Below are 13724 nucleotides of genomic sequence, written 5' to 3'. Positions count from 1 at the left end.
CAGAAACGTGACCAACCTGCAGGAGGGCGTTTTGACATCATAGCCAAATTATCTTTACCTTATAAAGATTTAGGGCTTTTAGGTCCATCTCAAAGAGTTTTTCATCACACAAAATGCGTTTGTGCAGAGTTAGCAGCTGGGACACAGGCTCCCTAACCACACACGTGGGTAGTGGCATTTCCAGTAGAGTGAATGTTCTCAAGCAATGGGCTTTCTGAGACCCTTCCAAGTCACACTCCACACCCGCTCTCCCCTTACCTGTTCAGTGGTGCTGGGGAAGGGTTGAGTCGTCCAGGGGACCCAAGATGTCTCTGTCGTTCCAGTCATCTGCAGATGGGGGTGCTGGCTCTGTCTGCTGCTGTGGCTGTAACGTTCTGTTGTGCTCCTGGTGAAGGCCTCTGTGGTGTTCCTAAGAAGGTGTTCCGGGCTATACGGAACTGCATTAAGAGTAGTGGGGTTTTGGGGTGGAGCTGTGTTTCTAGTGCTCCTTACTGAAACTTCTGCTCCCAGGCCAGCTGAGGTAAAGAAAGGACAGTTGCTAAAATTACCTTCATGTTTTGTGGATTCCTCACATAAAAGCAATTTGACTTTAGAAAAAGAAGACATCTTTCATCACAGGCACGTGGATGAGCTTCAGTTGTATGAAACATCAAAGATCCTGGAGTGTGAGGATGCTAATTGGCCCTGTTCAATCCACCCATCATTTACCCATCTATTGATATCAGAGGGTCTGGGGAGATGTGGAAACTGCTACCAGAAATCCTCAACTCCGTGTGGAAGACAGAATTTATGAGCATTTAGAGAGTCACCAAGCTGGCTTCTGGGGGTCCATGAATCTCAAAAAACTTGATGCAAGTCCTGAATATATTTCCATGTAAACCTTGTTTTCTGTGGGGAACTTTCATTCAACTTCTCAAAGGGCTCATTAAACAAAATACCAGGTTGAGAATCACAGCTAACAACTTACCGAACTTCGTCATGAAGATTGATGATTCCCAGGAAAGCAATGACTTTCTTTTACTTCAGTGTAAACTGGTTCTGTCCCTACTTGTGTGAGTACCAAATCCCGGGATGGTTATAGTTTCTAAGTGCCCTGTCTTTGGAAGGCTAGTCAATTGATTTAAAACTTAGGAGCTGGTGGGATTAATTGATAGCTTTACTTTGCAAGGCTGGATTGCCCATACTTAAAAATGATTGGTTTATGAATTAGGTTCACCTAGCCATCATTTTAAAACGTGCTCCCCATCTGTTGGGGATCTCGCTAACCACGCCACTTCTGACTCAGCAAAGATTATCACAGCGGTCACTCCTACAAGCCCTCGGGAGATGCCAATGCTGGTGCTGATGGTTTTTGGACCATGCATTGTGTAACAAGACCTAGAGAACACCTGCATAATATGAAGCACTGGAAACGTCTGTAAATTATGGGCCGAGGGGATATGTTTAGATGCCTCTAACAACTCTGTTATGCGTCAGAGTTTCCTGGGATATAAAATCCTGCCCAATTAGTTGACTATAACTTTGAAAAGTTTCTGGTTTAAAAACTGGAAGAAAAAGTATTTTATTTTTCCTACTCCTTTAGTGGTTCATTCAACCGACTTCTTTTTTCATTCATTTATTTCTTGTAGAGAGGCTGAGAGAGAGCATGGAGGAGGGGCAGAGGAAGAGGGAGAGGGAGAGAGAGAGAGAATCTCAAGTGGACTCTGCCCTGAGCATGGACCTGACCTGGGGCTGCATCTCATGACCCTGAGAACATGACCTGAGCCAAAACCAAGAGTCAGATGCTTAACCGATTGTGCCACCCATCCGACCCACAACCAACTATTTCTTAAGCAATTACTATGTGCTGGTGAAGGTCCCAGGAAGAGGCTATTAATCTTCACATTTTCCCTGTTCAAGTCCACCTCACTGAGCCCTCTTTTGAATCTCATATATTCCCATTCCAATGTCAACTGACATTTTATGTGATACTGACATATTTTATATGATAATGTATATAAAGGAGAGGAGGGATTAAGCACAAAAAGAGGATGAAAATGGAAAAAGTACTTTTAAAATTTAGTAAGAGGTCAATAAATATCAGAAGTTCTCTTAAAGGTTAATGAAATAATGACTATCAAGCATCCTTTCCTTGAAATGTGGAAAGTTGTCCAAAGTACCCTGTATGTGGGGTTGCCAGATTTAGCAAATAAAAGTACATGATGCCCAGTTAAATTGGAGTTTCAGATAAAGAACTCTTAATTTAGAATATTTAGCATATCTCAAATATACAATATTGTAAAGGTTATATAACAGATGCTATTGGGAATACACTTATACTAAAAGATTGTTATTCATCTGAAATTCCAGTGTAATTGAATGTTCTGTATTATTATTATTTTTTTAATTTTTATTTATTTATGATAGTCACAGGGAGAGAGAGAGAGAGAGAGAGAGAGAGAGAGAGAGAGAGAGGCAGAGACAGAAGCAGGCTCCATGCACCGGGAGCCCGATGTAGGATTCGATCCCGGGTCTCCAGGATCGCGCCCTGGGCCAAAGGCAGGCGCCAAACCGCTGCGCCACCCAGGGATCCCGAATGTTCTGTATTATATCTGACAACCCTACCTGTACATCTACTAGACCCAGACTTGGATAGAGTTTTGGACATTCCTGTTAGTTTCTGTTTGTTTTTTTTTTTTCCCTTCTGAATCCTGCGCCACTACCACTGCCACTGTGTCCACGTCACCACTCAGAACATAGACCAGACTTACTTATCCCTGGGATTTCTACGTGACAAACCCACTTGTTCTAGTAGCAATAGTCCTTTATAATAAACTCTAAAAAGCAGTCAGTTAGATGCTAGAATGTTCCTTCAAGTGGACATTTGTCTGTTATTGAGATGTAAAAATTTCTGTATGTGGTGATTAGTATTTTGGTTATTTTGGGCTTTGGCCAATGCTGATCCTCTGAGTTGACTACCACCTATGACAATTGTAGCTCTCAGACCCTCAAAAAAAAATTTAATGGTGGGGTTAGGACAAAAACAAGCTTCCAAATACGTAGCATGCAATTATGTGTCATAGCATGTCAACCTATGCTGATTCTCTTCACTGAGGAGTTGTTGGTAAGTTTCTTATCCTAGGAACTTTTTCTATTAGTCAACTTGCATGATTAATTAAATGTATTAATTAAATACAGGACTGTCTCAAAATTAGATAAATGATGAAAACACTCTTGAGATTTCTTCTGTGAATAACATAGCTTATTACCATTTCATGTTGCTTTGGAACATCTTATGGAAAAAAATTTCCAACTTCTGTAATTGTCTTTAATTAAACTTCTAAATGTATTTTTAAAACATTCCAAATGAAACAAGTCCATTTTCCATTTTAGGCCACTACCTTTTTTCCAAAGAAAACCTACAGAATATCCAAGGCCAGCACCCTTTCATTTGATGACTGTTTTTAACTTGTGCTATTTAAGAAGCAGGAAAGAAACTTTAGTCTTAACATTCAATTTCCAAATTTCCTGCGTTTTAAGGCAAACTCTGGTAGGCATCAGAATTCCCTTTGGAGCTTTTTAGAATATTGAAGGCTAGGCCCTTTACTAGGAGATTTGGTGTGGGACCCAGCACCTGCATGTCTAAGAAGTTTCTCAGTGATTGTAATATATATCTAACCGTAAGTTTTTATCCATATACACAATGTGAGCAAAACTGACATCAGCCTTTATGTGGGTATTGAAGGAATTTAAGGTAAATGGGAGGAGAGAAAATCCATTGCAGAAATATGTAAGGCGATCAAAATATGTTAATCTTTCCATCTCCTAAACTCTGTTGAAATGGGTTCTATGAAATTATATTAAAAATAGTAGATCTAAAAAATAAATAAATAAAAAAAATAAAAATAGTAGATCTTTGGATGTGTTGGCATCTATAAATTCTTCTGATGTTCTTTAAAAAGGTGTATACATTTTACAGTTCATGATGGAGCAAGATGTGTTTTGAAAAATGCAAGGAAAACTTCTTACACAATGGAACAATATGTTGAAGCTATTTTTAAAAAGCTTTATTGTACCATTGCTACCACATTGTTTCCACATTATACATAATTCCTCTTAGAACACAATTCAAGATAAGGCCCACCATGCTGGGTCCAATTTAAACGATTTTAGCACGTAAGTTGTAAACAGCTCATCTGTAAGATGGTTTGCAATGACTGTACCATATCAGGACCATATTTTGAATATGTGTTTTTAAAGAACAACATGTATTTTAGTTTATTAGCTAGTCTATTAATTAGCTCAGATATGATCAATAATGGAAATGTGATTTTTATGTAATGATAAAAATACACAATTTCTTAGTTCCCCTCCCCTACATGATACAAATAACTTTCAAGCATGTTGAAAACAGAATAATTTGAACAGAACTCATTTTGGAGACAGAAAATTTCAACTATATTGGGACTTGCTTTTCTGTAGGAAGATGCCAAATATAATATGCCTTTTAAAAGCGAGGAAATAATGTAGAAAAGATATAACAAATGAAATAGAAGATACTTTAGAAAAAGGATGATTTATGTATACATATGATACATTAACTATATTAAACAAGATTGGGCTGGAATAAACATACAGTGAAAGGGATCTGAATTATTATAGTCTAAATAATTTCTAGAAATGGTAAGAGGAATAACACTTCAGAAAATGTAATCAATAAAATAAAGGTATGTACATAAAAAAGGCATACCTAAAATTTGAGAAAGTGAACAAGGAGGTGAAAAGTTTGTGAAAAGATGGAGAATTTGCAAACAATGGAACACATAACCAAGAAATCAGAAGTCGTTAGAATTTCAGAGGTCAAAAGCTTTTTTACAGACTTACAAAAGACCCAAGATTAGAAATAAAGTAAAATTAACAAATGGAAGTTAACCAGGGATAGGAAAACATCAAAGCAGAGCACAGTAAAACAAATTTAAGTGAGAAAAATAAATGAAAAACTCATGAAAGCAATACTTTTTAAATGCCTAATGATTACTCAACTACTATACTATGTGTTGCATTAGGAAGATGTGCCTGGTTTATCCCAATGTCCCATGTTTTCTTTTGGGACACGTATGTGTATTAGATAGTGGGTAGAAGGAAACCAGGCTGGGTGGAGGAAAAAGAATGGCTTTTAAATTCATCCCTACCAGGCTGTAGGAGAGGGATGCTGAGGCAGGTCAGGAAAAGGGGGATGGAGAGTGGGTGAATAACTCTGGGTGCCCACAGCTGACTTGTCCATTAGGCACAATAGGCACAGCACCTAGGGCTCATGATATTTTTTTTTTTTTTTTTTTTTTTTTTAGGGCTCATGATATTATAGGGCCTACAAGATCATTTAATTTCTTTGAAAATTAAAAAAAAAAACACCAAAGAACTTTCAGAGTCCAAGAAAACGTTAATGATTTTTTCACACAATAGGAAAAAAATGAGGATTTGGAGGGCTCTGAAAATCTAATTAATTAATTAATTAATTAAAATTTTAATGGAAGAAGGGGCCCACAGACACATAAGTGCCCAGGGCCCATGAAGGTCACAGGTAGCTATGGGTACACCCTGATAAATTCATTGACATGTGACAGGCTGAAAATGGTTGGGGGGCTCTGGATGCTATGTGAGATATTTTTCAATGATCACGAGTCATATATCAGTAATCAATGATCATATGATTTCCAATGAATACATAAATCAGTGGTCAATAGCGAGGCCCCTTTAAAACCATACAAGGAGAAAACAAACCCTAAAATGGCTCTGACAGCCCGTTTGGTCAAAATAGGGTCTGAATGTACAAAAGATACTTGTTTGGTTTGTCCCCTTAAGCTCTCTGTATTTACAAGCATTCCTGCCATCACGAAACAGCTTCTATTAAATCCCTGTCTCCCAAGAGTATATATGATTGCCTACCTATTACAGTGCTTAATACATTTTATTTCCTCACCCACATTTCTATAATTAGACAATTATTTTAATTGCAGTTATAGCAAGTCTGGCAGCAATATGGCTTACTTCAGCAGTGAAATCTCTTTAAGTGATTTCACTTGCTCAGTCATGGTAGGGATATCTGAAAATATGTCTGAAAAAATTTTCCTGCCCTTATAGGTGAATATAAGATTATAAGATTTGAATGAGTGAATCTATAGCAGATGCTAAATAAGTTATGATGGGTTAGCTGATATCTTATGCACTGTGTTGTTCTCCAGACACTATGAAACATCAGAGTGAAAGTAACTATTCATTTTTTAAAAAAAGATTTATTTATTTACTTGAGAGAAAGAGAGAGAGAGAGAGAGAGAGAGAGCACATGACGAAGCAGGGGGAAGGGCAGAAGGAGAGGAAGACAAGCAGACTCTCCGCCCAGCAGGGAGCCCTGAGAACTCAGGCCTGGCTCCCAGGGCCCTGCGATCATGACCTGATCCGAAAGCAAGAGTCTGATGCTTAACCAACGGAGCCACCCAGGTGCCCGGAAAGCAACTATTTTAGATAGCCATCCAACTGTTTTAAGTAGGGAGACTCCCATCTTTCAGAAAAAGTATCCAAGTGATGGCTGGAATTTTGCACCCTTCATCTGGAAGATCTAGAATTACCACGATTAGGGAGTTTGTCAACGAGAGATTTGGGCCTCAGACTGCATTTTTATTCCTAAAGTAATAATCTTTTTTAAAAAGTTAAATGTGTGGGGATCCCTGGGTGGCGCAGCGGTTTGGCGCCTGCTTTTGGCCCAGGGCGCGATCCTGGAGACCCGGGATCGAATCCCACGTCAGGCTCCCGGTGCATGGAGCCTGCTTCTCTCCCTCTGCCTATGTCTCTGCCTCTCTCTCTCTCTGTGACTATAATAAATAATAAAAAAAAAAAAAAAAAAAAAAAGTTAAATGTGTGAGTCTATAAAATTGCAGTATTGGGGCGCCTGGGGGGCTCAGCAGGTTGAGCATCTGCCTTCAGCCCAGGGCGTGATCCTGGGATCCTGGGATCAAGTTCCGCATCGGGTTCCCTGCAGGGAATCTGCTTCTCCTGTGTCTCTGCCTCTCTTCGGTGTCTCTCATGAATAAATAAATAAAATCTTAAAATAAAATAAAATAAAATTGCAATATTATTGAACAGACCAGAATTTGGTTTTTCCTGATTCTTCTTGCATTATTGATATCTGCTTTGTGTTATTTTGTAGAACTAGACCCCAACATTATATACAACAGATTTCTAAAAATTATACACTTAATACAGTGACTCCAAGGATGTTGCTGTACATTGTAACACTGATACGAATGAAGAAAAATTGAGAAAGTCCGTCAGTCACTTTTTTGTTTTATTGATACATCGCTAAAGGTGTAATTGTTTCCAAGGAGCTGGATATCTGGCACTTGATTGACAAAAGAATATAAGGAGAGAATGAATTTTTTCACTTTTTAGCCAGTTATGTTGGCATTTTGGAGACAATGTTTTTATTATTACTTTTCTGACTCAGAATGATAACTATAAAGGTCTAATTTTATAAATTGATTATAAAAGGTTGATTTTTTTTCTTTTAAAGATTTTATTTATTTATTTATTTGAGATAAAGAGCAAGAGAGAGAGATGGCTACTTAAAACAGTGGGGGCAGCGAGAGGGAGAGGGAGAAGCAGGCTCCCCGCTGAGCAGGGAGCCCAACAATTTGGGGCAAAGGTTGATTACTCTTTTAAAGAGTCTGTCTAGGAGGTCCGCCCTTGTTTTGCCTGAAATGAAGGCATGCAGTGTACTCTTTAATGGTAAATTTTGAATTCAGAAAGAAATCTCAGTCCTATCTTTTAAAAATTTTGGCCATCTGTAATGTACAGGTGACCCTGGTTCTACACAATCTCTGTTTCTATTTATCCTATGAAATGGTTGTTTCAAATAAATATAAGCTAGATGAAAAAAAAAAAGCCCATTTTACATTCCTCTCCTAATGAAAATCACTGTAGTGATTATTTGAGAAACCATAACTCTTGTATATCCTCCTCTCAAAAAACACACTAATTTTTGCACTGGATTTTAATCCACTTTGGAATTGAGGTTCCTCCTCAATTCACCCTGTAATAGAGGGACTTAGAATAAAGGAAGGGGAAAAAGAAGAAAAAAAATGTGGCTTCCTGAGAATGGAGCAGAGCTAAATTATGACGGAATCCAGTGGACACTCAAAGGATTGTGTAAAAAATACGCAAATATGAAATGATCTTTGAAAAAAATTTTTAACCCAATTGCTTATGGTGACATACTGGCAAGAACATATATTAGAGAAAGGGGTACTTTTTAAAATTTGCACTCTAGGGATCCCTGGGTGGCGCAGCGGTTTGGCGCCTGCCTTTGGCCCAGGGCGCGATCCTGGAGACCCGGGATCGAATCCCACATCAGGCTCCCGGTGCATGGAGCCTGCTTCTCCCTCTGCCTGTGTCTCTGCCTCTCTCTCTCTTCTGTGACTATCATAAATAAATTAAAAAAAAAAATTTGCACTCTATTGTAATTACATACATATCTGGCTTCCCTGTTACCATAAAGAGCAAGACATAATTAGTGATTCTCAACCTTGGCTGCACATTAGAATCATCTTGGAAGCATTCAAAAAATGTCTACTTTAATTGGCTTGGAGGATGAAGCCTGGGCATCAGTATTATTTCAAAGCTCCTGCTGTGATTCTTGTGTGATGCTTGGGTTGAGAATCACTGGTGTTGGTCCCATAGAGCACAAGCTCTGGCACATATTAGGTGTTAGAGAAACATTACTTAGGTACTTGAATGATGCCATGAATGTTTCTTTTCCGAAGCCAATAGTTCAGATTTTGACCTTCAGAGATGTGCTTTTACTGAAGAATTTAATATAAAAAATTCATATCCTATGAATGAACAATATACATAATTGTGTTACCAGATTATCATATTTAGTTATCCGCTCTCTAAAAAAGGACATTTGGAGTCATTCATGGGAAACATCTGAATGCCATTTAATTTTTAACAATGGATTCTCTAGCACATCAGTGAGCTTTCATGCTACGGGTCAACTAATATCATTCTGTATCTCTAATCAGTGGTAAGTTTGAGACAGATCAGAAAAATATCCGTTAGCTTATAATTGTGTTAAGACAAACTATGTATTATATATGTGTATTCAAATATTAGATCTTTTGGTACCACAATTGTGCAAATTTTCATTCTGCTTTTTTTCTAGAAATCCATTTTTCTTCCAGCCCACACTGTTGGGCATGTTTTGGATACAGCACGTTCAGAGGTACTATTTCATCCACCCATTTTTGAAGTAAAGTCCATCATTGGACCTGTTCTGCATGAAGGTCAAAGGAAATCATTTTTCCTTTTATTATCTTCTATCTTGAATAACTCTCTGTTGATCCATATCTATTTTTTTAAAGTTCCAGTGAAATAATATTCTGCTAAATAGGGTTTTATTGGGGGCTGGGGAAGAATCTAACTTCTTGTGTTGGATGGTACAATAGGAATATTTATTTATAATGGTCCTGTGTTTTTTTTGGGACGGGCCTTGCTCAATGAACTACAGGAAAATAAATGTTCAAATTGGCATTATATGCTGTATGTTCTCTGATCAAATTGAATTTTCTTTCTTTTTTTAGATTTTATTTATTTATTGATGAGAGAAAAAGAGGCACAGACACAGGCAGAGGGAGAAGCTCCCCAGAGGGAGCCTGATGGGGGATTTGATCCCAGGACCCCGGGATCATGACCTGAGCCAAAGGCAGATGCTCAACCATGGAGCCACCCAGGTGCCCCAAAGTTGAATTTTCTAATCAACTTTTATAATTTTTATCTTACTTTCATAGTCAGAAGTTTTATAAGCTCAGAAGTGTAACATTCAATTTCTTTTGTAGAAGAGTCTACTGTACTTAACCAGCATCTAATTAAATACTTATTGAATTTATGAAATAAGTGAATGACAGAAAACTGTCCAAGGATCAGCATGGTGAAAAGACTCATATAAGCCTCAACACTGAACACCTAATAAAAGGATTTAAAAGTACAGTGAAGGGCAGCCCCGGTGGCTCAGGGGTTCAGCGCCTGCCTTTGGTCCAGGGCGTGACCCTGGAGTCCCAGGATCGAGTCCTACGTCAGGCTCCCTGCATGGAGTCTGCTTTTCCCTCTGCCTGGTCTTTGCCTCTCTCTCTGTGTCTCTCATGAATAAATAAATAAAATCTTAAAATAAAAAAAATAAAAATAAAAAAGTACAGTGAATGGTGATCCCCAAACAAGGTTATAGATTAAAATTATCTGGGGAGGTTTTTTAAAAAATCAGCTATTCGCCCAAATTTCTTGAAACTGAATCTTGAAGGTGGTAGGAGAGAAGAAATGATGGCAACGATTTCCTTTCCTCCCCCTAGGTGATTCTTATGTAGTTAATTGGGCAAATGTCTGTGATTAAGCATTTGGCAAACACTATATAATGGAATGTACACTGGATAAGGAATTAAGACATCTGGGTTCTAATTAGACCTCTGCCACCAATAAATCTGGGATAAAATTTCAGTGTCCTTAATGATGGGCTTCATTTCTAGATAACATCTCCAGTGATTTGTAAGGCCCATTTCTAACAATGATTCTATAAGTTTTATCTTTCATGATATCCTAATGCAAATCTCTACTACAGGAATAAATAAACAATAAAATGATTAAGTAAAATAGAGAATGAAGTTATACCCATAAATAAAATCCCCAGCACAACTGTGTACTGCACCAGGAATTTCTGCATATATATACAAGTTTTTATCTGTCATCTCGAGTATATCCATCAAAGGTCAACAAATTAGAAAACCTTGTGGCTACGCATTGGTTCTTACCATTTCAAAAGTATGTGACCTCTTGTACCTCTAAATATTAGTACAATAGATGTGCAAAGGCGCAATGTATTTCCCCATCTTTCCAGTCTTCTCAAACACCATTCTGATGCTCTACTAGTTCCTCCTAATCAGAGAATAGAAGTTTCTACACCAGCAAATAGAAGTTTCTACATTAGCAAAATAAATAATTTCCTCATCATTGGCTTTAGTCCTTTCCTATGTATGCTGTGCTTGGGCCTATTTGTATTGCTACATCCAATGGTACTTCACCAAAGTGCCTACAGGGAGTGCCTACAGGGTGGCACAAAAGAGAAACCCAAGAAATATTCGTTTAATTAATAAAAGAAGGAAAGAAAAGAAGGAAAAGCAAGAGGTAAAAAGGAAAAATGTTGGTCTTATTCAATGAGGATAATGAAGTTTCGACATCAGTAGGAGCCACACGATCCATTTCCAATAGCTTATGAGTCTTCCAGAGGCATTGTGTTGAGGTAAGCAGACATCTCTTTAATGTGAAACCAACCAACCAACCTACCAACCAACCAACCAACCAACCAACCAACCAACCAACCAACCAACATAACACTGAGCAGAACATTCAGAATGATTTCTAAAAAGGACAGCTCACCTTTTTTTAAGCAGAGGCTCCCATTGACCGGTTTTCCCTGCTGGTTGATCTCTATTTTCATCCAGCTATGGAGGTATTTCTTGTCCTTCTTGACCACTACCTTGGAGCCTTGTTTCTTGAGAAAGAGAGAGGTATTTTCCACCTCAAGAAACCCTTCTTGCTCATGGCAAGTCCATCGGGGGGCCTGGGAGCAGTGGGTAGAGAGAGCTGATAGGGAAGGGCCTCGAGAAGAATTGGAGATGCCCAGGCACAGAGCCGATTTAACATGAAGCAGTTTTCCATCCTCAGTCCACATCCACTGCTGGTTCTGGTTGGTCCCATCGCACAAACCCACGACCACTCTCTTATTTTTGGAAAGGCACTCTTGTTTATGGACATGGACAATCTGAAACCCCTCTGGAAGAGGAGATACTCATAAGGCACTATGTAGCAAATTATAAGGGCCATCAGAAAATAAAACAAAATAAAACAAACCAACCCACCCACAAATCAGCCAAGTCACAACCCAAGGCTTACTTGTCTTTTGCTATTGCTATCATTTCAAATGAATATTTTCATTTTCAACACATGTTATATAAAATCCCAAGGCTGACAATGCCAAAATGTCATACTTTGCTTCCTTTCTTTTACTTTCACATGGCTCAGGGAAGAAAACACACTCCCATTGAAATAATGAAAGGAAGCTTGGAAGAGACACAGAACCATCCAAAGAACATGGTGTGATATTTGAGCCCAATTAGTTAAATATGCTGAAGTTATGAAGAGCCCTGTTCCCTTTCTAACCATTTTAACTCTTTCCATCTCATCACCATCCCCTGCTCTACAAAAATACCCCTTTTCCCAATTCTTGAGTTACCACTAAAGTGCTACTTACTTTGATATGCATAGTTTAAATACATGTTTAAAAATTGGATGTGTTTATCCAAAAACAAAACAAAAATAAAACAATTTTTCCCACCTTTCCCTTAAACCTTCTTAGCTAATAGCAACCAATGAAAGTATTGATGATCACAAACACCATTTCTTACAGTCCTGGAGAGAGGGAGCATTTCTCTATACTGTGACAATATCTACAACATCCCCACAGTAAATAATAAAATATCAGAATGTCTTGACACACACACAAATTAAACATCCAACTGGTAAACAGCAGTATTAACAAGTGAAATATTCAGGCTCAGAAACCATTTTCTGAACTTTTACTTAATTAGCTGAGCTCTCTCATGAAAACATTCAGACCTTCCTTCCAGATAACTTCCAAATAAGACGCACCACGGTTCTTCACCCCCTTTAGTTATATCTCCTTAGACTTTCCTTCTTTAACATACACACAGAACCCCCACCCCCACCCCGCCCCAAATCTATAACCTGATAAGGAAAAAACATGGAGGATGCCCCAGAGTGTTATATAATAATCAAAATTTCTCCTCAAGGTGCTTCCCTCCCATTTCAGGAGCTGCCCAAGGCATTTGGGGGACGTGAGGAGGCCATTTGGTTTTTTTTTTTAGAGAGAAATCTCAACCGTGTGAACATAGCCAGCTCCCTTTATTTCCCTTCCTCATCGTCTTTGGTTAAACTGCCATGGAGACCTGGCTCCTTTTCCGCCCTATTTCAGACACTTTTCAAAGAACAGAGACTCCTCTGGCGGCTGTTGGAGAGACACCACCAGAGAGAGGCAAGCCCACTCACCTGAATTCCCGAAGATCAAGCAGGTAAGAATCGCCATGTAAAATTCAGCCTCCATTTTCCACTTAACAACTGTTCATGCTTTGCTTGGGGGGGAAAAAAAATCTCCCAGATAAGAGAAGCAAAGACTAGGAAGGAAATGTGCCTTCATGGTGGGGGAAAAAGTCAGTGACGAGCACTTCCTCCTATTGAATTGTTTGGGGAAGTTTTACACCAGTGTCCTTTTGTCTGTTTCCTTAGAAAGAAGGGATTATGATTACCTCTCCTTTTTTATGTAGAAAAAGACTTCTGGCCTCCCGGAGTTAGAATAAAACTTGTAAGGTTTCTCCTGCATCCCTTTGGCGCATGACTACTTCTTAACCTCAAGAGGGAAGAAAGGAATTGTAATCTCAGTAATTGAATGTTCCTAAAACATGACATCTCTTCAGGTGATGTTGATTCTGCTGAATAAACACAAGCCATGTGATTTATGAGGGCCTGTGACAAGTGGTAGAAAGACATAAACATGTACCGTTTGTATAATGATATGCTGGGAGTCTATTGAGGGAAACCACATAATGATGGCACTTCTAGATCATTAT

At 38.6% G+C, this 13724-nt stretch overlaps 1 protein-coding gene across 2 annotated transcripts in view; it reads right to left on the bottom strand.

Moving 5' to 3' along the window:
• Positions 1-13293, bottom strand: part of PTPRB (protein tyrosine phosphatase receptor type B) — a 124489-nt gene extending 111196 nt beyond the window's left edge. For both annotated transcript variants that reach the window (XM_041754206.1, XM_041754207.1), the window contains exons 1-3: positions 13147-13293; positions 11458-11853; positions 259-515 (exon numbers count right to left, since the gene is read on the bottom strand). In XM_041754206.1, the coding sequence (XP_041610140.1) occupies positions 259-515; positions 11458-11853; positions 13147-13201 (708 nt within the window). In that variant the 5' untranslated portion in view covers positions 13202-13293. The remainder of the gene's footprint in view (positions 1-258; positions 516-11457; positions 11854-13146) is intronic.
• Positions 13294-13724: the final 431 nt, after the last annotated feature.

This window comes from Vulpes lagopus, chromosome 5 (genome assembly GCF_018345385.1).
Source record: "Vulpes lagopus strain Blue_001 chromosome 5, ASM1834538v1, whole genome shotgun sequence".
In the NCBI taxonomy this organism is placed as follows: Eukaryota; Metazoa; Chordata; class Mammalia; order Carnivora; family Canidae; genus Vulpes; species Vulpes lagopus.
Note: the sequence above shows the minus strand (reverse complement) of the source record. Positions and strands in the feature narration are given on the sequence as shown.